The sequence below is a fragment of the Serinus canaria genome, chromosome 27 (assembly GCF_022539315.1).
Source record: "Serinus canaria isolate serCan28SL12 chromosome 27, serCan2020, whole genome shotgun sequence".
NCBI lineage: Eukaryota > Metazoa > Chordata > Aves > Passeriformes > Fringillidae > Serinus > Serinus canaria.
This window is the reverse complement of record NC_066340.1, coordinates 1,518,550-1,540,798: the sequence shown is the minus strand read 5'-3', so window position 1 is coordinate 1,540,798 and position 22,249 is coordinate 1,518,550. Positions and strand designations below refer to the sequence as shown.

General features: G+C 59.7%; 4 protein-coding genes across 26 annotated transcripts in view; 1 reads left to right on the top strand and 3 right to left on the bottom strand.

Annotated features, from left to right (window-relative positions):
* The window catches only part of FBXL20 (F-box and leucine rich repeat protein 20), a 41,081-nt gene extending 29,678 nt beyond the window's left edge, over positions 1-11,403 (top strand). For 7 of the 23 annotated variants that reach the window (XM_050985819.1, XM_050985822.1, XM_050985821.1 and 4 more), the window contains 7 exons: positions 2,759-2,889; positions 3,988-4,048; positions 4,734-4,778; positions 5,720-5,776; positions 7,026-7,238; positions 8,869-9,720; positions 9,811-11,403. In XM_050985819.1, the coding sequence (XP_050841776.1) occupies positions 2,759-2,889; positions 3,988-4,048; positions 4,734-4,778; positions 5,720-5,776; positions 7,026-7,238; positions 8,869-8,976 (615 nt within the window). In that variant the 3' untranslated portion in view covers positions 8,977-9,720; positions 9,811-11,403. Of the gene's footprint in view, positions 1-2,758; positions 2,890-3,987; positions 4,049-4,733; positions 4,779-5,719; positions 5,777-7,025; positions 7,239-8,868 lie in introns of all 23 variants that reach the window. The other 16 variants (XM_050985815.1, XM_050985811.1, XM_050985812.1 and 13 more) reach the window with 16 other exon arrangements.
* On the bottom strand, positions 9,973-17,296 carry LOC103821764 (transcription factor CP2-like protein 1; the record flags this gene model as incomplete). Its single annotated transcript, XM_050985520.1, has 13 exons — positions 9,973-13,838; positions 13,967-14,112; positions 14,298-14,374; positions 14,480-14,570; positions 14,644-14,737; positions 14,847-14,901; positions 14,971-15,068; positions 15,148-15,258; positions 15,439-15,591; positions 15,680-15,786; positions 15,852-15,957; positions 16,551-16,621; positions 16,696-17,296. Coding segments are annotated over 13 exons (2,247 nt in total), but the record flags the coding sequence as incomplete, so codon positions are not given.
* Positions 17,297-17,866: 570 nt separating this feature from the next.
* Positions 17,867-21,923, bottom strand: RPL19 (ribosomal protein L19). Its single transcript, XM_050985833.1, has 6 exons — positions 21,781-21,923; positions 21,094-21,200; positions 20,493-20,615; positions 19,415-19,535; positions 18,793-18,903; positions 17,867-18,057 (listed from the first exon to the last, which is right to left on the bottom strand). The coding sequence occupies exons 1-6, from the start codon at positions 21,783-21,785 to the stop codon at positions 17,934-17,936; spliced, it is 591 nt and encodes a 196-aa protein (XP_050841790.1). The 5' UTR covers positions 21,786-21,923; the 3' UTR covers positions 17,867-17,933.
* Positions 21,924-22,230: 307 nt separating this feature from the next.
* The window catches only part of LOC127060839 (plexin domain-containing protein 1-like), a 4,632-nt gene continuing 4,613 nt past the window's right edge, over positions 22,231-22,249 (bottom strand). Inside the window, exon 5 of the mRNA XM_050985519.1 lies at positions 22,231-22,240. Coding sequence (XP_050841476.1) covers positions 22,231-22,240 — 10 coding nt within the window. The remainder of the gene's footprint in view (positions 22,241-22,249) is intronic.

Sequence of the window (22,249 nt, the reverse complement as noted above, 5' to 3'; positions counted from 1 at the left end):
GATGGACAGACCCCCTGTGTGCAGGGACAGGGATGGACAGACCCCCTGTGTCCAGGGACAGGGATGGACAGACTCCCTGTGTCCAGGGACAGGGATGGACAGACCTCCTGTGTCCAGGGACAGGGATGGACAGACCCCCTGTGTCCAGGGATGGGATGGACAGACTCCCTGTGTCCAGGGACAGGGATGGACAGACCCCCTGTGTCCAGGGATGGGATGGACAGACCCCCTGTGTCAGGGACAGGGATGGACAGACCCCCTGTGTCCAGGGATGGGATGGACAGACCCCCTGTGTCCAGGGACAGGGATGGACAGACCCCCTGTGTCCAGGGACAGGGATGGACAGACCCCTGTGTCAGGGACAGGGATGGACAGACCCCTGTGTCCAGGGATGGGATGGACAGACCCCCTGTGTCCAGGAACAGGGATGGACAGACCCCTGTGTCAGGGACAGGGATGGACAGACCCCTGTGTCCAGGGATGGGATGGACAGACCCCCTGTGTCCAGGGACAGGGATGGACAGACTCCCTGTGTCCAGGGACAGGGATGGACAGACCCCCTGTGTCCAGGAACAGGGATGGACAGACCCCCTGTGTCCAGGAACAGGGATGGACAGACCCCCTGTGTCCAGGGACAGGGATGGACAGACCCCCTGTGTCCAGGGACAGGGATGGACAGACCCCTGTGTCAGGGACAGGGATGGACAGACCCCCTGTGTCCAGGGACAGGGATGGACAGACCCCCTGTGTCCAGGGATGGGATGGACAGACCCCCTGTGTCCAGGGATGGGATGGACAGACCCCCTGTGTCAGGGACAAGGATGGACAGACCCCCTGTGTCCAGGAACAGGGATGGACAGACCCCCTGTGTCCAGGGACAGGGATGGACAGACCCCCTGTGTCAGGGACAGGGATGGACAGACCCCTGTGTCGGCAGAGACGACCCCTGTGTCCAGGAGGGATGGACAGACCCCCTGTGTCCAGGGACAGGGATGGACAGACCCCCTGTGTCCAGGGACAGGGATGGACAGACCCCCTGTGTCCAGGGATGGGATGGACAGACCCCCTGTGTCCAGGGATGGGATGGACAGACCCCCTGTGTCCAGGGACAGGGATGGACAGACTCCCTGTGTCCAGGGACAGGGATGGACAGACTCCCTGTGTCCAGGGACAGGGATGGACAGACCCCCTGTGCCCAGGGAATGGGATGGACAGACTCCCTGTGTCCAGGGATGGGATGGACAGACCCCCTGTGTCCAGGGACAGGGATGGACAGACCCCCTGTGTCCAGGGACAGGGATGGACAGACCCCCTGTGTTAGGGACAGGGATGGACAGACCCCCTGTGTCCAGGGACGGGATGGACAGACCCCCTGTGTCAGGGACAGGGATGGACAGACCCCCTGTGTCAGGGACAGGGATGGACAGACCCCCTGTGTGAGGGACAGGGATGGACAGACCCCCTGTGTCCAGGGATGGGATGGACAGACCCCTGTGTCTAGGGATGGGATGGACAGACTCCCTGTGTCAGGGACAGGGATGGACAGACCCCCTGTGTCAGGGATGGGATGGACAGACCCCCTGTGTCCAGGGACAGGGATGGACAGACCCCCTGTGTCCAGGGACAGTGATGGACAGACTCCCTGTGTCAGGGATGGGATGGACAGACCCCCTGTGTCCAGGGACAGGGATGGACAGGCCCCCTGTGTCCAGGGATGGGATGGACAGACCCCCTGTGTCCAGGGACAGTGATGGACAGACTCCCTGTGTCAGGGATGGGATGGACAGACCCCCTGTGTCCAGGGACAGGGATGGACAGACCCCCTGTGTCCAGGGATGGGATGGACAGACCCCCTGTGTCTAGGGATGGGATGGACAGACCCCCTGTGTCAGGGACAGGGATGGACAGACTCCCTGTGTCCAGGGACAGGGATGGACAGACTCCCTGTGTCCAGGGATGGGATGGACAGACCCCCTGTGTCCAGGGACAGGGATGGACAGACCCCCTGTGTCCAGGGATGGGATGGACAGACCCCCTGTGTCCAGGGATGGGATGGACAGACCCCCTGTGTCCAGGGACAGGGATGGACAGACCCCTGTGTCAGGGACAGGGATGGACAGACTCCCTGTGTCCAGGGATGGGATGGACAGACTCCCTGTGTCCAGGGATGGGATGGACAGACCCCCTGTGTCCAGGGACAGGGATGGACAGACCCCCTGTGTCCAGGGACAGGGATGGACAGACTCCCTGTGTCCAGGGATGGGATGGACAGACTCCCTGTGTCAGGGACAGGGATGGACAGACTCCCTGTGTCAGGGACAGGGATGGACAGACCCCCTGTGTCCAGGGACAGGGATGGACAGACCCCTGTGTCAGGGACAGGGATGGACAGACTCCCTGTGTCCAGGGACGGGATGGACAGACTCCCTGTGTCCAGGGACAGGGATGGACAGACCCCCTGTGTCCAGGGATGGGATGGACAGACCCCCTGAGTCTTTCCAAGCAGGAATACCAAGCCTGACAGGACTCCCAGCACCTTCCCCCATCCCTGGCTGGGTCCATCTCCAGAACATTTCCCTCCCAATCCCTTCCCTGACATTCCCAAGTCCAGCAAGGTTTATCCTCCCTCTGCTGCTTCTCCATAACAATTTTGGGGTGAAACATTTCCCTAACATGTTTTGGGCCAAAAAGAGCCGGAATTTGGAACTGGGTGAGGCAAATCCTACCTGGGCTGAGCCAGCTGTGCTTTCCCTGGCAGCAAATCACAGATGATGGGCTGATCACCATCTGCAGGGGCTGCCACAAGCTGCAGTCCCTGTGTGCTTCTGGCTGCTCCAACATCACCGACGCCATCCTCAACGCCCTGGGACAGAACTGCCCGCGCCTCCGGTGAGTTCTGCCAGCGCTGCCCCCGTGGAACACCCAGCACAGGCTCCAGGTGCTCTCTGAGCCATTTCACCCCCAAAGGTTTTGCCCTTCTGAGCTTTTTTTCCCAGCTGTTTGGAACAGGGTGGTTGTGATTTTTGGGTTGTCCACAAATTCTTGGGGTTTAAAAGAGCTGCCAGCGTGGTGCCCACAGAAGGGTTTGGGATTGGGTGAACCTTTCCAGAGGTGCCAGGATGAGGAGCAGAAACTCAACCAGGACAAATCCCACTCCAAATTCCAGGGGAGGAATGCCAATTTTCAGCTTCTTTTTCTACCTCTGTTGGGATCAGGATTGAAGGCACTTGAGATGATGGTTTATGTTCAGACTCAGGTGTTTATTATTTATTATCAATGTTCCAGTCTCACAGCAGTGAGTTCTGCAGGCTTTCATTAACCAGGCACAAAAGTGGCCAACACTCTTTTGTTACAAGGCCTTTTAAGGCTAAACTATCCCATTAAGAAATGACACCTAAATTATTTTCCCTTTTAACCCAATAACTGATCACTCAGAGTCTGCACTGTGGACTTTTCTGTCCAGTTACAAAATACCACCCAAACCCATGAGGAAGAAGGTGAAGAAGAACCAATCTCCACCCTAAAACCTCATATTTATTGCTATATTCTAAAACCCCAAACTCTGATTTCCCGCCCTGTGATGTTACACACTGGTAACCAACTCCACACCATATTCCCAGTGCTCTCAGTCAATTCTGGAATCTTCTGCACTGCCTCAGGTCCAATGCAGTGCTCTCCTGGCAGTCAGAGTCTGTCAGCACAGAAAATCTGCAATTCCAGAACTCCACAGCAGAGCTTCTGGCTTGGAGCAGGATTTCTCCTGAGGCAAACGAGCTTCCCATGTGTGTCCAGCATGGAAAGAGCTCCAACATCAGAATTCCTTCCCAGATCCCGGAGCAGCTCCATGAGGACGTGGAGTGTCCCTTCCTGGGGACATCCCCGTGTCCCCTGGGCAGGGGGTGGGACTGGGGGGGTCTCCTGAGGTCATTCCCAGCCCTCTCCTGGGCTCTGGGGGCTCCCCCACGGTTCTTTCCTCGTGTCCTGCAGAATATTGGAAGTGGCGAGGTGTTCCCAGCTGACCGACGTGGGCTTCACCACCCTGGCCAGGGTAAGAGCCCTGCTCCTCCTCCTCCTCCTCCTCCTTCCCCTCCTGCTTTTCCTTCCTTTTCATGGCAAAAAAAAATGCCCCAGGAGCTTTGGGAAAACTTGGAATTTGGGTGGAAGCTTAAGGCCCAAAAATTGGGTTTGATGGGATCTTTGCCATCGTCCTGGCTCGCACACCTGGGAGGATTTGCATCCAAGCCACAGGAAACGTTAAATATTTTAGTTATAAACTTTACTGGTTTGTCTAAATTTACCTCCCTTTACCCTCCATGATTAAAAAAAAGCTTAAATGAGTGAAATTTCCTTTATTATCCTTCAGAAACTTTGTATGCTTTCCTTCCAGTTGTGATATTTCATGGAGAAACCCCTTAATTTTTAAAGCAAGCTATCTTTGTGGTGGTATATTTATATTTATAATTATATTTATATAAATATATATTTACTCTTATTTATCCTTTTATAATATATATATTTATATTTAATTTTGATTTTTATATTTGATTGTGTGCTTATATTTCTATTTATTGTTCCTGTATTTGCATTTAGAATTTTTAAATTTAATATATTATTTATATTTACAGCATAATGTATTTCTGTTATATTTATTCTATTTCTAATTTTTATATATTTATATTTGCTGTCTGGACTTCACACTCACCATGGTTGTTTGGAATTTTCTTTATTCCTAGAATTGCCATGAGCTTGAAAAAATGGATCTGGAAGAGTGTGTCCAGGTAGGAATGCCACCTCTCTTGCAGCAGTGTGGAAAATTGGTGGAAAATTAAGAGATTTTCTCCAAATCAGAACTTAATGTGAAATCCTGAGTGGGAAGAGTGGCTGGATTTGGAGAGGAAAATGTTGGGAATGAGGTTTTGGATTTTGTGGGAATGCTGCTGTAAATAAGAAATATTTAATAGTGAGGGGTCCTGGGTCAAATAATGGATTTGTGAGAGAAAAACCCAGATTTTTGTGGGGAAAACCCCAGAGAAAAATCTTATCTTGCTAAAAATAATGGGAGTTCCTCCTGATCTGGAAAACCAGGGGGAAAATGGTGAAACAGCAATGATTTTAGGGGATTGAAATCAACCTGGGCTGAAGCATTTCCAGGGAAAAGGGTGGAATTGACTCAAAATTCCATGAAAAAACCTCCAAGTAGAGACAAAGGGAATGGGATTGGGATTCCTGGGAACAGCTGGACGCCGTGTCCTGGGCAGAAATTTGGGATATAAAGAAGGAATGGCACCAGCCCAGCAGGAAGGGATTGGGAATGAACCCTAAAAAGGGAGAGCAAAGCTGAGCCAGGGCACAGACCCATCCCAGGCAGCTCCTGTGGGGGTTTGGGATTGGGAATCTTTGTAGGGATTCCTTCTTGCTGAGGAAAACCAGGAACTGGGCAATCCATAGGGTGTTCAGAGGGAATCTGAGCCCTCCTGGTCCTTCCAGAGGCACATTTGGGAGCTGATTTCAGCTCCCTAAGGAAGTTAAAAACAATCCAGTGATGCCTCTGCACCCCAGTTCTCCAAGGGCAGGAGGTGATTTATTTCCATGAGGATTCCTGAGGGGAAATCTCATGGAATAGGGAAAATCCTGCAGTTTTGCTTTGGTAGAAAGGCAAAAAAAACCCCAAATCCTTGTGCCCAGCACCAGCATGAAAGGGCTTTTCCTTCTTTTGCAGATTACAGACAGCACACTAATCCAGCTCTCCATACACTGTCCACGGCTGCAGGTCCTGGTGAGTATCCCAAGGGACACTTCAGCATTTCCTTTCTCCAAACAGAGGGATTTGAAACACTCCCTGACTTCACAGCTGGATTCTGCTGCAAACCTGACCCTGAGGAACCTCTTAGCCCAGGCCCCCACAGGAAAAGGGTTGTGGGGATTCTCCCAGGAGCAGAATTCCAAGTGGGATCTGCCTGCACAGGAGCTGTCAGTCTGTCTGTCTGTGGGAGAGGAACCTGCAGGGCAGCCAGGAGCTGCAGTGCCTCTGGGAAGCCTTTGGGGCTGAAACTCTGGGAATTTGGTCTCTGTCAGCCCTGAGGTTGTGCCAGGAGGGATGCTGTCCTGGGAGGTGTGGGGATGTGGGTTCTGCAGCACAGTCATCCCTCAGGAAAGCCAGTTCAGCTCCTGCCTCAGGCCCTGCTTCCTCCTCGAGGACTTGCCAGGTGAATCCCCCTGAAAATCCACACCAAGGGGGGACCATCGTGTTCCTGCTGCTTCTTGCACCTGGGCCAGGGCCCTTCCCAGGTGTCCCAAAGGTGGGTCCTTGCATAGCTCGGCTGTGCTGGAATTTCTGTGCCACCCTGGAGGTCTGCATTCCCCTGGAGCCATGGAAGGGACCTGTTCCCATGGGCAGGAACACTTCCACTCCCCCAGGTGCTCCAAGCTCTGCCCAACCTGGCCTTGAACACTTCAGGGATCCAGGGGCAGCCACGGTTTCTCCTCCCCATCCTCCCAGGCAGGAATTCCCCCCTCCAGCTGGAAGTTTTCCCCTTCCAGCCCATCACTGCTCAGAAACCCACAGAACCCAAGAGCAAGCACAGCCCAGCCCAGCCCCACCAGCCACAGACCATCCTCCCATCCCCAGCGAGCTTCTGGCTACTGCGTTTTGGGCTGTCAGGAGCTGGGTGTAACCCCTCTGTCTGGGGACAGAATTTAACCCCTCTGTCTGGGGACAGAGTTTAACCCCTCTGTCTGGGGACAATTTAACCCCTCTGTCTGGGGACAGAATTTAACCCCTCTGTCTGGGGACAATTTAACCCCTCTGTCTAGGGACAGAGTTTAACCCCTCTGTTTGGGGACAATTTAACCCCTCTGTTTATGGACAGAGTTTAACCCCTCTGTCTGGGGACAGAGTTTATCCCCTGTGTTTATGGACAGAGTTTAACCCCTCTCTTTGGGGACAGAATTTAACCCCTCTCTTTGGGGACAGAATTTAACCCCTCTCTTTGGGGACAGAATTTAACCCCTCTCTTTGGGGACAGAGTTTATCCCACTGCGAGCTGATCACGGACGATGGGATCCGTCACCTGGGCAACGGCGCCTGCGCCCACGACCGGCTGGAGGTGATCGAGCTGGACAACTGCCCCCTGATCACCGACGCCTCCCTGGAGCACCTCAAGAGCTGCCACAGCCTCGAGAGGATAGAACTGTACGACTGCCAGCAGATCACGCGGGCCGGGATCAAGAGACTCAGGGTGAGCAGGGATGGGGAGGAGCCGGGATCGGGAGGGTTTATCCAAGGGGAGGGTTTATCCACAGGGAGGAGCTGGGATGGGGAGGGTTTATCCACAGGGAGGAGCTGGGATGGGGAGGGTTTATCCACAGGGAGGAGCTGGGATGGGGAGGGTTCATTCATGGGGAGGGTTTATCAACGGGGAGGAGCTGGGATGGGGAGGATTTATCCACAAGGAGGAGCTGGGATGGGGAAGGTTCATCCGTAGGGAGGAGGGAGAAGCTGGGATGGGCAGGGTTTATCCATAAGGAGGAGCTGGGATAGAGAGGGTTCATCCAAGGGGAGGGTTTATCCACAGGGAGGAGCTGGGATAGAGAGGGTTCATCCAAGGGGAGGGTTTGTCCATAGGGAGGAGCTGGGATAGAGAGGGTTCATCCAAGGGGAGGGTTTATCCACAGGGAGGAGCTGGGATGGGAAAGGTTTATCCATAGGGAGGAGCTGGAATGGGAAGGGTTTATCCATAGGGAGGAGCTGGAATGGGAAGGGTTTATCCATAGGGAGGAGCTGGAATGGGGAGGGTTTATCCATAGGGAGGAGCTGGGATGGGGAGGGTTTGTCCATAAGGAGGAGCTGGGATGGGGAGGGTTTATCCACAGTGAGGGTTTATCCACAGGGAGGAGCTGGGATGGGAAGGGTTTATCCATAGGGAGGAGCTGGGATGGGGAGGGTTTATCCATAGGGAGGAGCTGGGATGGGGAGGGTTTATCCACAGTGAGGGTTTATCCACAGGGAGGAGCTGGGATGGGAAGGGTTTATCCATAGGGAGGAGCTGGGATGGGAAGGGTTTACCCACAGTGAGGGTTTATCCACAGGGAGGGTTGAGCTCCCATCTCCTGGTGCTCGTGCCCAAAAGAGTTGTGAGACACATCAGTGCTGGGTTTGCAGTCAGGGGAAGGTGGAATGGTTTGGGTTGGACACTTTCCACTATCCTGGCTTGCCCTGGACACTTCCAGGGATGCAGAGGCAGCCACAGCCTCTCTGGGCACCCTGTGCCAGGGCCTCACCCCCTCACAGGCAGGAATTCCCTCCCAGTATCCCCTCCTGAATCCATTTCTCCACGTGGAAAAGAAGAGTAGTGATAACAATTTGCCTGCCAAGAGAATGTGGGTCTGCAAAGTGACACCATCAAATGATGGAATCTTTGGGTGCTTTGGGTTGGGAAAGCCCAACCAGGGACCTTCCAGTACCCCAGGCTGCTCCAAGCCCCATCCAGCCTGGCCTTGGACACTTCCTAGGATGGGAATTCTGCCAGTTCCCATTAATGGAAGGGGTAGGGAGCCACCAAGCAGGTACAGGAGAGGAGGTCTTAAGGGACAAAGGACACCTGGATGGCCCAGTGCCCCCCCAGGGGTAGTGTGGGAATTTGCAGGCAGCCCCTACATGGGAAGAGATGAGAATCTTGACTCCACGTTTCAGAAGGCTGAGTTATTATTTTATGATAGATATTATATTAAAAGAAAATGATATATTAAAACTCCTGAAACACGGAGTCTTCCTTCATCCTGGGACCCCTGTGAACACCACCACGGGAGGGAATGAGCAGGGCAGGGACCCGAGGTTCTGAGGTGAAATCCCAACGTTTTCCCTTGCAGACCCACCTGCCCAACATCAAAGTCCACGCCTACTTCGCCCCGGTGACCCCCCCGCCCTCGGTGGGCGGCAGCCGACAGCGCTTCTGCAGATGCTGCATCATCCTATGACCCTGGAGCCTCCTCCCGCAGGCTGGGGCTGGAACCACGCCCGGGAGCTCCGGGCACGCCAGAACCTTGGAGGAAAAGCGCCCCCAGTGTCATTTGCCAGGGCCAGTGAGCAGGGCTGGGCTGCCCTGCAGCCACCCACACACCCCCTGTGATCCCGGCGGGATGAGGGACTGGGGATGGAGCTGCAGCTGGGCCGGCTGTTCCCGGCCTGGATCGGCCTGATCCTGAACCATTCCTGCTGGGAATTGCTGGGAATAGCCCTGGCCAGGAGGGGAGGGCTCCCAGCCTGGAGGGACTGATGCTGCTGGTGAGGTTGGAAAAGGAACCGAGATCCTTGGAAGTGGGGAGAGGGGAGAGGAGAGGAACATGCTTTAACCCTTTGTGCAGAAGGAAAAACCCCAACAAACCCTGAGAACCCCAACAAAACCTGAGAACCCCAACAAAACCTGAAAACCCCAACAAAACCTGAGAGCCCCAACAAATCCTGAGAACCCCAACAAAACCTGAAAACCCCAACAGGTTCCATGTCCGTTTGTCAGTGAGGGAATGGAGCAGCAGCTGCTGAGCCAGGATTTCCCTGGGATTCAGGATTTCCCTGGGGTCCAGGATTTCCCTGGGATTCAGGATTTACTTGGGATCCAGGATTTCCCTGGGATTCAGGATTTCCTTGGGATTCAGGATTTCCCTGGGGTCCAGGATTTCCCTGGGGTCCAGGATTTCCCTGAGATCCAGGATTTCCCTGGGGTCCAGGATTTCCCTGGGATCCAGGATTTCCCTGGGGTCCAGGATTTCCCTGGGATCCAGGATTTCCCTGAGGTCCAGGATTTCCCTGAGATCCAGGATTTCCCTGGGATCCAGGGTTCCCCTGTGCTTCCCTGCTCCCACCTGAGCATGCTCACATGAAGGCTCATCTTCCCCATTTCAGAGGCTTCCCAGATTGTTGTGATAGAGCTTGGAATTTCGAATTCCACATATTTTACCCTCCCCAAATCCTCCTTTTTCCTTTTTTTTTTTTTTTTTTTTTCCCAAATTCAGTCATTTCTTGAGATTTCCCAGCCCAAAGCCACAAATCCATAAGGAATTTTTTTCCCAGGAGAAGCCTGAGACTGTGATGAGCTGTCAGGAAGATTTTAAAGGAGCACAGGGAGCTGCACCCCAGGCTGTGTGATCAGAGATTGAGTGTCCAAACTTATCCCAAATCCAGGTTTTATCCCAATGACAAGGATAGGGAAGAATATCTGTACAAATCTGTAATTCTCAGCACAGGGAGAAAGTTCCAGTCCGTGTCCCAAGGACTGTGAGTTCCCTCCTCCTGTCCTTTCCCTCCATCCCTCCCCCAAGGAAAAGCCAAGTAGAGCTTTTTGCTTGTTGCCCTGATGAAGAATTAAGGATTCCCTGATGGAGCAGGGCTGGGATCCTCCCTCACTCCCTGCCCTCCCCACCTGCCCAGGTAAGTGTGGTGCCCTGCAGGGAGCCCTGGATGGGCTTTGGGTGTGCCAGGCCCAGCTCTGGGGGAGGGGTGGGGGGGTTGGGGGCTGCTTTTTTGGGGTGTTTCAGGCTCCAGGGGAGCCCAGACTGATGAAATTCCAGGGTGGAACTGCTGGGCAGATCCCAAGGGTCGAAGGGGGCAGGGCTGGGCAGGTCCGTGGGTCCGTGTCCGTCGTTCCCGCTGTCCGTGCGGGGAGCTCGGGGCTGGAGCCTCCCTGCACCGAGGGCTTCGGCTCCCCTGGGTGCTGAGGAACCTCCTGGTGGGGAAGGAGCAGCTGCAGCACCAGGAGTGGCTGCTTTAGGGGCTGGGCAGGGGGATTTTCCCACCAGGAATTCCAAGGACAGTGAGCTGTTCCCAGCAGGAGGGTCCCAGGTGCCCCTGGAGCTGCTCCCCTTCATCTCCCCCAGTCTGTGCTCACCCTGCTGGGAGCAGCTCCAGGCTGCTGTGGTTAAAAGGATACTGTCAATGCCCTCCTGTAGATGGCTTTTAATCCCTTATATTTATTCAAATCCTCTTTAGCGCTGTGGATTCTCCCCCTCTCCTCGGGCGCCTTCATTTCCAGAACTTTCTCCAGGTGTCAGGGTGGCAGAAGATGGTGGTGACAGACTGGACGGGCGAGGGGTCACCCAGCAATCACAGGATTTGCACAACTCTGGGAAAATAAAAAAAACAAACCCCTTTTGTTTAGTTCCTACTGTGGCAGGGGAGAGCGAAGAGCGGGGTTTTGGCTGGCTGATCCCTTTGTAACAGAGCAGAGTTTTCCTGCAAAACTCCTGAACACAGAACCCAAAGCAATTTATTTTCTGTTTGCAGACCAGGGTGACAGCATTAAGGTAGCTCAAACTTCTTGACAGTGTCCTTTTAAGTCAATTATCCGTCTTCAAATGGACTCTTCCTGATGTTTATATTTATAAATACCAATAAACACCATTTTCCAAGCTGTGTCTCGCTGGGGGAGTCACTGGGTGGAGCAAAACCCACCTCCTGCATGGGGCAGCTCCTGAGGGGGAGCTCTGGGTGTTTGCATGGAGTCAGGGGTGGGTTTTGGGGTGGAAGGACCTCGGAGCTCATCCAGGACTCCTTCCCCAGCCCGGGATGCTCCGAGCCCTCTCCTTTTCCTGGGATCTTCCTGGCTGGGATCTGGGGCTCAGTGCCCAGAATTTGGAGGGATTGCTCCACCCTGGGCTTTCTCGGGGGGCTCTGGGACAGCTCCAGCACAGAGCCAGCCCTGGCTGAGGATCCCATCCCCTTTCCAAGCCAGATCCCTTCTCCAGCCTCGGCTGGGGCAGCTCCTTCAGCTTCACCCCTGAGCTGTTCCCTGTCCTTGGAATCCTCCCTGGCTGTGTCCCCCAGCCGTGGAGCAGAGGCTGGGCTGACCCCACCTCCCAGCAGAGATTGCTGGAGCCTGGATCTGCCTTCCAGAACCTTCCTGCTGCCCCTGGGCTCCCAACAGGAGCAGGGACCTCTCCAGGGAACAGCCTGGGACCTTCTGGGGCAGAAGGTCCTCCAGCAGGAGGATCCAGTGAGCAGATCCTGAGCAGATCCAGTGGAACCCAAAAAAGAGAATTTCCTGGGCCTTGGAGAGGCTGCAGCACCTTCTGTCCCAGTTCTGTGGCAGGGTGAGGATGGGGCAGGTGGGAAGTGCTGTCACAGGGCTTGTTTCCAACCAACAAATTCCTGTTTTTTCACATCTCTGTAATTGACTTTTTGTATTTCTGTTTGGTTGTCTCTCTGTTGTTCATGGCTGGCTGCTGCTGCTGTGGGTTTTGGGGTAATTTTGGGGCTTTTTTGCAAGATAGGGTGGGTTGGGATCAGTATAAGGTTCTTGGCTACAGCGTCCTGGAAAATATCCTAAAACATTTTGGCTTTTTCTGGTGAAGGTTTGTGTGTTTGATGGGCCTGGGGGTGTTTTGGGGGGGTTTGTTCCTTTTTGCTTTCTTTTCTGGCATCCAGGTCAAGCTTTCTGCCCTCCCTCTGTGCCAAAGCCTCGCCGAGGCTCCTGTGCTGCAGCCTGGGGGATGTGGGGCCAAAACTATGGAGAAAATCCAGGAGAAGCTGCTTTTCCTCCTCAATTCCAGCTCAGTCCATTCCCTCCCAGCCCTTTGTTCTCCCCTGTCCCTGCAAGGACCCATCCTGGAGTGCCACCAGTGTCCCATCACCTCCTGGTCCCTGTCCCTGCCCCGAGGCTCTGACTGACCTCACACGGAAATCTGGAGCTGATTTTTTAAGGGATGGGGGAAATCCATCCCCTACTCCCACCCATCCCTGTCCCAGGCTGGGAATGTCACCCTGGGCCAGCAGTGCCACACTCGGGGCTCTTTGTGCTTCATCTCTGTCCCCAGAGGTGCAGCTGAGCCCACCCGGGGGTCCCCAAGGGCTGCGACCCCGGGGTGAGCCCCCTCCTCTGTGCAATCCCAGCCCTGGCCCCTTCCCTCGGGGGCTTTGACACGTTTTAACTCGGGGGTCTGCCCGGTCCGAGGGGCTGGACACAGGAGCTGGACCCCTCCCCTGGCCTGGGGACAGAGAGAGCTGGAAAATGTCCTTGAAATGTCTGGTCTGGGCTTGTCTTGGCACTGCGGGTGTGACAGTGCCGTGAGCTGGGAGGGAATGTAACGGGGTTAAGGTGGCCCTGGTGTCTGTGGGGACAGAGGGGACAGTCGGGAAAGGGCTGGTGGCACTCTGGATCCCCATGGAGTGGTTTTGGGAGGGTCTCAGATGTTCCCTTGTCCCCTCCAGCGATGGGTCCAGGGCCCCGTGTCCTCCCCTCGTCCCCGTGTCTGTGATGGCAGCTCCGCTCCGGGGCTGTCCCAGCTCCTCCCGGTCCTCCCCGCTCTGTTTATCCCAAAGCCGTTCTTTGCCCCAGGAATTCTCTCCCAAGGACGTCCCGGTCCCGCTCCGCCGCCTCTGCCCGAGGGGGCTCCGGGCAGGATCCGGTGTTTGAACAGCCCCGTCCCGACCGGCCTGAGCCGGGTGTCCCCTGCTGGGGACGAGCGACTGTCCCCGCACCCCAAATCCACCCTGGGCACCCCAAACCCCCGCGGGTGCCGCAGGGACGAGGCCGTGCTCGGGGCCGCTCCCGCGGTCCTTTAATGCAAACACGGAGAAGGACGGGGGGGACAGGACGGGTCCCGTCCCCTCGGGCGGGCTCGGGGGGCTGCGCCAGCCCCGGGCTCCTCTCTCCGTCCCTTGCCAGGGGCCGGCTCCTACCGCAGCAGCAGCTGGAAGCCCTCGGGGCCGGGGGCTGCGGGGAGGGGACGCGGCTCAGCCGGGGCCACCGATGTCCCCCTGGCCGGCCCCGCCCGCCCGCGGCCACCGCGGTACCTTTGCCGATCGCCACCACGAAACTCGTCTCGTCCTGGAGGTTCCTGATCATCTGCGGGGCAGGGGGGGAGCTCAGGGGGGCTCGGAGGGGGTGGGACCCTCCTGCTGCAGCACTGGGGACCCCGAGGGGATGCGGGGTCTGTCCCTCTCTCCCCTCCCCGGCTGTCCCCGTGTCCTCACCGCGTCGCTGACGAGGACGTGGATGCCGGCGGGTCCCTGCCGGGAGAGCCGCAGGATCTGCCCCGGGGGCAGCCCCAGCAGCTCCGCCAACTTCCCGGTGAGCTCGGACACCGTCAGCTGCTCCAGGTGCAGCTCCTGGTACAGCCCTGGAGAGGGGAGGGATGGGATGGGATGGGATGGGATGGGATGGGATGGGATGGGATGGGATGGGATGGGGCTGAGTGCCCACCCGCCATCCCCGCGCTGCCGCACACCTGAGCCCCTCCCCGCACACCTGAGCCCCCTCCCCTCATACCTGAGCCTCTCCCCGCACACCTGAGCCCCTCCTCACCTGATCCCGCATCCTCCGCACTCTCAGCCCCGCCGGGCTCCCGCGCCACGTACAGGGTCAGCCGGGGCCGCGGGCACCTGAGGGGGCACAGAAGGCTCTGGCGGGGGCGCAGGATGGGGCCGGGCCCCACGGAGCCTCCCGGGGGTCCCCAAAAAGCGGCACTGGGGGCGCGGGAGCCTCACCTGCCCGCCAGGGCGTGGCAGAGGCGGATCCCGTCGGGGGCTCCGCAGATCTGGATCAGGTCCCGGCGGGAGAGCTTCAGGAGATCCGCGCCTGCGGACAGGGGGGCTCAGGGGGCGGCAGGAGGGGGACCCGGCTTTGTCCCCCGGCCCGCCCGGGCTCTCACCGCTGAAGTTGGCGAAGACGCGGGCGCAGGCGGAGAAGCGGCGGCGGAGCAGCCACTGCTGCGTCTCCAGGGGGGATGCGCAGGGGCTCAGCGCCTGTGGGGGCTCAGCGGGGGCTCAGCGGGGCACGACCCCAGCGGGCACAACCTCAGCCCCTCCTGGGGGGCCGGGGGAGGCTCTGGGGCTGCACCGGCGGCTCCCTCACCTCGCCAGGACTCTCCGCGGGGCCCTCGGCAGCGCAGGCGGGTGACACGCACACCCTGCGGGGACGGTGGGCTAAGAGGGGGACCCCAGCAGTGGGGAAAGGGGGTTCCGGGGTCCCCGCTCACCTCTCGGGGCTCAGCAGCTTGAAGGGGTGCGGGGACGGCAGCCCCGGGGTGCCCGGGGGGCTGTGGGGGGCACCCAGCACGTCCGGCCACGGGGGGCACTGAGGAGGAAGGGGGGTGATGGGTGCAGGGTCCAGGGGGTGCCCTCGGCCCACGGGGGGTGCCAGGGCCGGACCCCACCTCGGCCAGCACGGTGCTCTCGTAGGCCGGCTGGAATTTCTCCCGCTCCGCCGCCGGCTGCTTCTCCACCTTCTCCCGGTCCGTCTTCTGCTTCCTATCGGCCCCCTTGGGCTGTGCCGGGGGGTGAGGGCGGCCCCGGGACCCCCCGGAACCTCCGCGGGCACCCGGACCCTCGGGGTGTCCAGACCCTGCCATGCACCCACCCCCCCAGCCCAGAGCTGGATCTCCCAGTAGTCGGGGGGCACTGGGAGCACTGGGAGCACTGGTTTCCCCCCCCCCCCTCCCCGGTACCTTGAACACCTTGACCAGGCAGCTGGCGGAGTGCAGGTGCTCGGGGGGGTCCCCCTTGCCCCCCGCCCCGAAGGTGTCGATCTGGATGCGGAAGGGAACCCCCTTCTCCCCCCCGTTCTTCCGCAGCGTGAACTCGGTGCTGATGCAGTGAACCTGGGGTGGGGAGGGGGCAGTGGGGTCGGGACTGGGCACCAGGACCCCCCCGAGCCCCCCCAAAACCGCGGCCAGGCCTGGCTCCCACCTGCACGAACACGGATGTGCGTCGGGAGGGGTCCCAGAGGAATTCCACCGTGTTGAGCAGCGTGGGGTGGATTTGGGGTTCCAGGATCCCGACGGAGAGCGGGATGTCTGCGGGAGCAGGGTCAGCGCGGCCCCTGCAGCCCCCCCGGGACCCCCCCAGCCCCGGCACCCACCGATTTCCAGGATCCGGTCGCCCGGGCGGCTCCAGCGCCAGCCCTCGAGCTGCTGCTGCTCCGAGTACTGGAGGCGCCGGTCGTGGAAAACCACCCGGACCACGCTCTGGGCAGGGGCACGGCCTGAGCCACGGCCCGCCGGGCACGGGGCTGGGCTGGGGCTGAGCTGGGCTTGGACTGGGGCTGAGCTGGGGCTAGACTGGAGCTGAACTGGGGCAGAGCTAGGACTGGACTGGGGCTGAAAGGAGGCTGAACTGGGGATACAGTGGGGCAAAACTGAGGGCTGGAGTGGGGCAAAATTGGGTCTGGACTGGGGGTAGAACTGGAGCTGATCTGGGGCGCAGCTGGGACTGAACTGGGGCTGAGCTTGGGCTAGACTGGTGTTGAACTGGGGCAGAGCTAGGACTGAACTGGGGCTGAAAGGAGGCTGAACTGGGGCTACACTGGGGCTGAACTGGTGCAGAACTGAGGCTGAGACGGGGCTGAACTGGGGCAAAATTTGGGCTGGACTGGGGCAGGACTGGGACTGGACTAGGGTAGAACAGGGGCTGGACTGGGATTGGACAGGGGCTGAAATGAGGCTGAACTGGGGCTCAGATGAGGCTGGACTGGGGCAAAACTGGGTCCGGCCTGGGACTGAACCGGGACTTGAGCGCAGAGCTTTGCCCGGGGGCTCCCCCGCGTCCCCACCCCGCTCACCTTGACCATCCTGTGGCCCTCGGCCGGGTCCCCCCGGGCCGTTCCCATCATGCGGATCTCGTACGACTGCCCTGGGGAGGGGGCCGGGAGCGGGAGCTGAGCCCTCAGCAGGGGGGTCCCTCCTCCCCGGAGCCCCCAGACTCACCCTGGTTGAGGTAGGTGAGGGTCTCCTCGTGGTGCCGCACGGCCGGGGAGGTCGGGGCACACAGGACGTACTGGAAGGCCGGGAGCTGCGGCTGCGATGTGGAGATGCCGTTGGGCTCCTCCTGCTTCAGGTAGGGCAGGACCGGGGGGTCCCTGCGGGAAAACACCCCCCGGAAAGGGTGGGAGCTCGGCCGTGCCTCAGTTTCCCCGAACCCAGCGGATTTGGGGGGTACCTGAGCACCCCAGAACTGGGCAGGGGGTACATGTCCCCAGGGCTGGACCAGTAGTGGTCGGGCTGGCCGTGCCAGAAGAGCATGGTGGGTGGGGGGAGCAGGGGGGACACCCCGCGAGCAGAGGGTGACAGCAGAGAGGGACAGGTGGGCGGCCCCACCCCCACTTTTATAGGCACGGGGAGGGGTGATGGGAGCGGGGCTGGGCCCAGTTTGGCCCAGTTGGGACCAGTTTGGGGTGTTGACAGTAAACACTGGGGAGGGAGGGGCACCGTTTGCTGTCAATACAATTGGGGGGGGACACCAGAGGCTCCCCCAGTCCCTTTGTCCCAGCCAAGAACCCCCCCTTGTGTGTCCTGTCACCACCCCCCTTTAACCCCTTGAATTTCTGCCAGATTTGGCTCCTTTGGGGTAAAAAAAGGCGTTTGCAGAGTCCCTCAGGGTGGGTGCTGTGTCCCCCACATGGGTGTCAGATTTAGGGGAGGGGAGGGTCTATGGGTGCTGTCCCCCCTCATTGTAACACTGGGACAGGACATGGGGGGCACACAGGGGGTCACACACACAGGGGGTGTCACACACACTGGGGGTGTCACACAGACCCCTCATGTGATCAGCTGGGAGGGTCTCAGCTCCATTTCAGGGGTGGGGGGGACCCTCCCCAGCTCACTGAACCCCCCCAGGTGAGAGGCAAAGCCCATCCAGGCTGTGTCTGTCTGTCTGTCCAGCCATTCCCAGTGTGGGATGGGGCTGACAAGGGGGAGTTTGGAGGGTCTGCACTCAGCTCTGGGGGTTCCCTAGTGCGAGCTCCAGCGCCCCAGCTCCTTCCTGAGCCTTTGGGGGGCTCAGGGGATCCCCTGGGCCCGGGACTGTGGGAAGGGTCCCGCTCAGGGATCCCCAGCAATTCCCGTTCCCTCCCTGCTGCAGACACGGAGACTCGGCGGGAAGAGTCCGGGATGTTTTATTGGAGGCCTGGGGATGGAACACGCTCGGGGCAGGGCACAGCCCCAGGTCACTTCTTGGCCTCCTCCTCCTTGGACAGGGTTTTGATGATCTCCTCCTTCTTGGCCTGCAGCCGCTCCTCCCGGCGCTTCCGCGCCTCCTTGGTCTTGGAGCGCCGCGCCTCCGCCTGGTCCCTGCGGGGTCGGGGCCGTGAGGAACCCACAAGAGACACACACCGCCCAGAACAACCCCACACCGCCCAGAACAACCCCAGAACGGTCCCACACCACCCAGAACAACCCCACAACACAACACCCAGAACAACCCCAGAACGGCCCCACACCACCCAGAACAACCCCACACCGCCCAGAACAACCCCGCAACACAACACCCAGAACAACCCCACACCACCCAAAACAACCCCACACCACCCAAAACAACCCCACAACGGCCCCACACTACCCAGAACAACCCCGCAACACCCAGAACAACCCCAGAACGGCCCCACAGCACCATGAACAACCCCACACCACCCTGTCCCCTGTCCCTGGGCCCTGCTGTCCCACACCACCCCGCTGGATCCCGGGATTTCCTGGGGATTTCCATTCACTCCATCCAAGGAGCAGCTGTTTGGGGTCACGTGTCTCTGCTGAATCCCAGAGTGATGAGATTCAGCTTTTCCCCCCATGAGGACACAGCAGGATTTTGCAATCCCTCCCCTCCCCTGCTCAATCATTCACCCACTCCAGCTGATCAGGAATCTCCCAGCTCCCACCTCGGTGAAACCCCAAACCCCACCGGACCCCACATTTCCCTGCTGCCAGCCAGCCCTGCCCCGTTTGGGATGGATTCCTCCCAGAACCCCCTGGAATGCCCCACAGGGGGGTGAATTATCCCTGACAACCCCCCCTGCCTGGAGCAGGACTTACGCCAGGAGCTTCTTGCGGGCTTTGTCGGCCTTCAGCTTGTGGATGTGCTCCATGAGGATCCGCTTGTTCTTGAACACGTTACCCTTGACCTTCAGGTACAGGCTGTGGTACCTGCGGGGCACAGAGGGCCGGGGACATCAACACCCCACTGGGATAGACTGGGAGCACTGGGATGGGAGCACTGGGATTAGGGGATGTCCCCACCCCACTGGTGGTGTGGGAAGGGCCAAGGATTCAGGGCTCGTCCCAGCCCTTCCTGGCAGAACTGGACCTGTCCAAGGACTGGTCTGGCCCATACTGGGAGGACTGGCCGTGTGCTGTGCCTAAGCCTGACCCTAACCCTGACCCTGACCCTAACCTGCCTTCCCAAGGCTGGGATTGCCCAGAGAGGGCTGGGAATGGCCGGGTTGCCCAGGGAATGGCCGGGGCTGCCCAGGGAGGGCTGGGTGTGGCTGGATTTGCCCAGGGAATGGGAGGGCTGGGAATGGCCGGGGTTGCCCAGGGAATGGCTGGGGCTGCCCAGGGAGGGCTGGGAATGGCCGGGGTTGCCCAGGGAATGGGAGGGCTGGGACTGCCCAGGGCAGGTGGCACAGCGGGCCCTGGGGGCACACACAGCACTCACATGTGGCGGTCGATCTTCTTGGACTCGCGGTAGCGCCGCAGCAGCCGCCGCAGGATCCGCATGCGCCGCATCCAGGTGACCTTCTCGGGCATGCGGGCGTTGGCCGTGCCCTTCCTCTTACCTGGAGTGGGGGAACGGGGTGAGGAGGAGCCCGAATTCCTGCCAGCTCAACCCCACAGCCAGCCCAAAGCTTTCCAGCCTCCCCTTCAGCTTAAAGAAACAACCAGGGACACAAGCCAGGGGTTTCCTGTGTCCCAAACCCGGGAAGTGATACCCCAATTCCCCAGGGGGAGGGAGCAGCAGCTGTGGGAGGTGGGGAATTCCCCCCATTCCCAGGGGGATGGGGCACTCGATCCCCCCATTCCCAGGGGGACTGGGCACTCGATCCCCCCATTCCCAGGGGGACTGGGCACTCGATCCCCCCATTCCCAGGGGGATGCAGCACTCCCAGATGTGTATTCCCCCATTCACAGGGGCATGGGGATGTGGAGAAATCCACATCCCTGATGTGGATTTCTCCATTCCCAGGAGGTTGGGGCACTCAGTTCCACCATTCCCAGGGGCACTCCCAGCTGTGCATTCCCCATTCCCGGGGCTCTCCCAGCTGTGCATTCCCCGTTCCCAGGGGCTCTCCCAGCTGTGCATTCCCCCTTCCCAGTGCACTCCCAGCTGTGCATTCCCCGTTCCCAGGGGCTCTCCCAGCTGTGCATTCCCCGCTCCCAGGGGCTCTCCCAGCTGTGCATTCCCCGTTCCTAGGGGCTCTCCCAGCTGTGCATTCCCCACTCAGAGGGGCTCTCCCAGCTGTGCATTCCCCGTTCCCGGGGCTCTCCCAGCTGTGCATTCCCCCTTCCCAGTGCACTCCCAGCCGTGCATTCCCCGTTCCCAGGGGCACTCCCAGCTGTGCATTCCCCGTTCCCAGGGGCTCTCCCAGCTGTGCATTCCCCATTCCTGGGGCTCTCCCAGCTGTGCATTCCCCGTTCCCAGGGCACTCCCAGCTGTGCATTCCCCCTTCCCAGGGGCTCTCCCAGCTGTGCATTCCCCGTTCCCAGGGCACTCCCAGCCGTGCATGCCCCCTCACCGATGCCCATGTGCCGGCCCTTCCTGCGGGCCAGCGTGTTCTTCCTGCAGCGGGCCCGCGAGTGCACGGTCACGGGCTTGCGGATGATCAGCCCATCCTTGATCAGCTTCCGGATCTGCTGCCCTGCAAGAGCACCCAGCACCTCCTGTGGCTGCCAGGCCAGCCCCGACCCCGGGGCAGGGACAGAACCCAACACCACGGAGCAGGCAGTGCCCTCCTCAGAGCCCTGTGCTGCCCCTCCCTCCTCACAGGGCCCTGTTCGCCCCCTCCTCAAAACCCTTACCCCTCCTCACAGTCCTGTTCTCCCCCTCCCCAGACCCCTGTCTCCACCCCCCTCACAGCCCTGTGTTCCCTCCTGTTTCTCCCACCGAACCTCCAACAATTCCCTCACTGATTACTCAGAACCACCAGGCACCTCACGGTTCAAATCCTGAAATCCCCACTTTAACCTGCAAAGAATTTGCTGAATTTCACCTAAACCAATTCTTGAACCAAATACTTTTGGGAGACCTTTCCCAGACTCGATGACTTTACCGAGCTCCCCCAAACCTCTGTTCCCACCCTCGTGGAGGATCCCTTTCCCACAGAGCCCCTCACGTACGGGAGTTGGCATTGGCGATCTCATTGGTCTCGTTGGGATCGAGCCACACCTTCTTCTTCCCGCAGCGCAGGACGCTGGAGGCCAGCCTCTTCTGGAGCCGGAGCATACTGGGAGGGAAATGGACACGGATCAGGAGGGTCGGCACCCACCGCGGGACCCCACAGCCCCTCAGGGACCCCTAAACCCCCTTTAGGGACCCGCACCCCTCTGGAAGGGTCCTCACCACCACCAAGAGAAGCTCACCCACCCTCAGGATACCCCTCACCACCTCAGGGTCCCGCATCGCCCCTCACGGACCCTCACACCCCTCAGGGACCCTTCCCCCCCGCCCCTCAGACCCCTCCTCACCCCCCTCAGGTTCCCGGCCCCAGTTCCCCAAACACCCCGAGCTGCTTCAAGGGGCGCATCCAAGGTCCGCAGTGCCCCAGACCAGCGCCCCCACCCCGCTCAGCCCCCCCAGACCCCACTCACGCCCCCCCGGCCCCTCAGCGCGGCCATGGCGCCCCTCCGCCATCTTCCTGCCAGGCCTCAGGAGGCCGCGGCCGCCTCACAGCGCCCGGGGCCGTCATCCCGCACTGCCCGGCCGCCGCCCCCGTTCTGAGAACACTCCCCCGCTCTCCTCCTGCCCTCCCCGGTGCCTCCCGACCCCCATTATCCCCCGAGCAGCGGCCGCAGCCCCGCTCCCACCTCATGGCGGCGGCGGCGCCGGGGCTGGAGAGACGCAGCGGCGGCGCTGACCCCGCCCCCTGCGCGCGGCACGTACCACCCCACCTCCCCCCCCGGGCCTGTTGCCGCAGCCTCGCCGCAGCCCGAAACGCCGAAAAAGAACAAACGCGATAAAATCACGAGTGGTTGCTTATATAAAAGACCAAGATCCACGCAGGACGCGTGAGAGAGGAGTGAGTCCTGCCTGGCTCCCCCCTTGGCTGTAGAAGGGTGGTATAGCCCGCGCGTGCGTGGCGGGAAGGGCTGGGCGGGGGCTGCGCATGCGCGGTGAGGACGGAGAGGCACGTGGAGGCAGCGCTGGGATGGACTGGGAGCACTGGGATGGACTGGGATGGGATTGAAATGGGATTAGGGGGTGCGTCTGCCCCGCTGGGGCGTGGGAAACGCAGGGAAAAATGTTCAGGGCTGGTCTCAGCCCTTCCTGGCAGAA

Excerpts from the sequence above, each read along its gene's own strand:
- RPL19 (XM_050985833.1), bottom strand. Across the intron at positions 18,904-19,414 it reads AAGAAGATCGACCGCCACAT|GTACCACAGCCTGTACCTGA; the intron begins GTGAGTGCTGTG and ends TGTGCCCCGCAG. Across the intron at positions 18,058-18,792 it reads GCCCGCAAGAAGCTCCTGGC|GGACCAGGCGGAGGCGCGGC; the intron begins GTAAGTCCTGCT and ends CCGACCCCGCAG.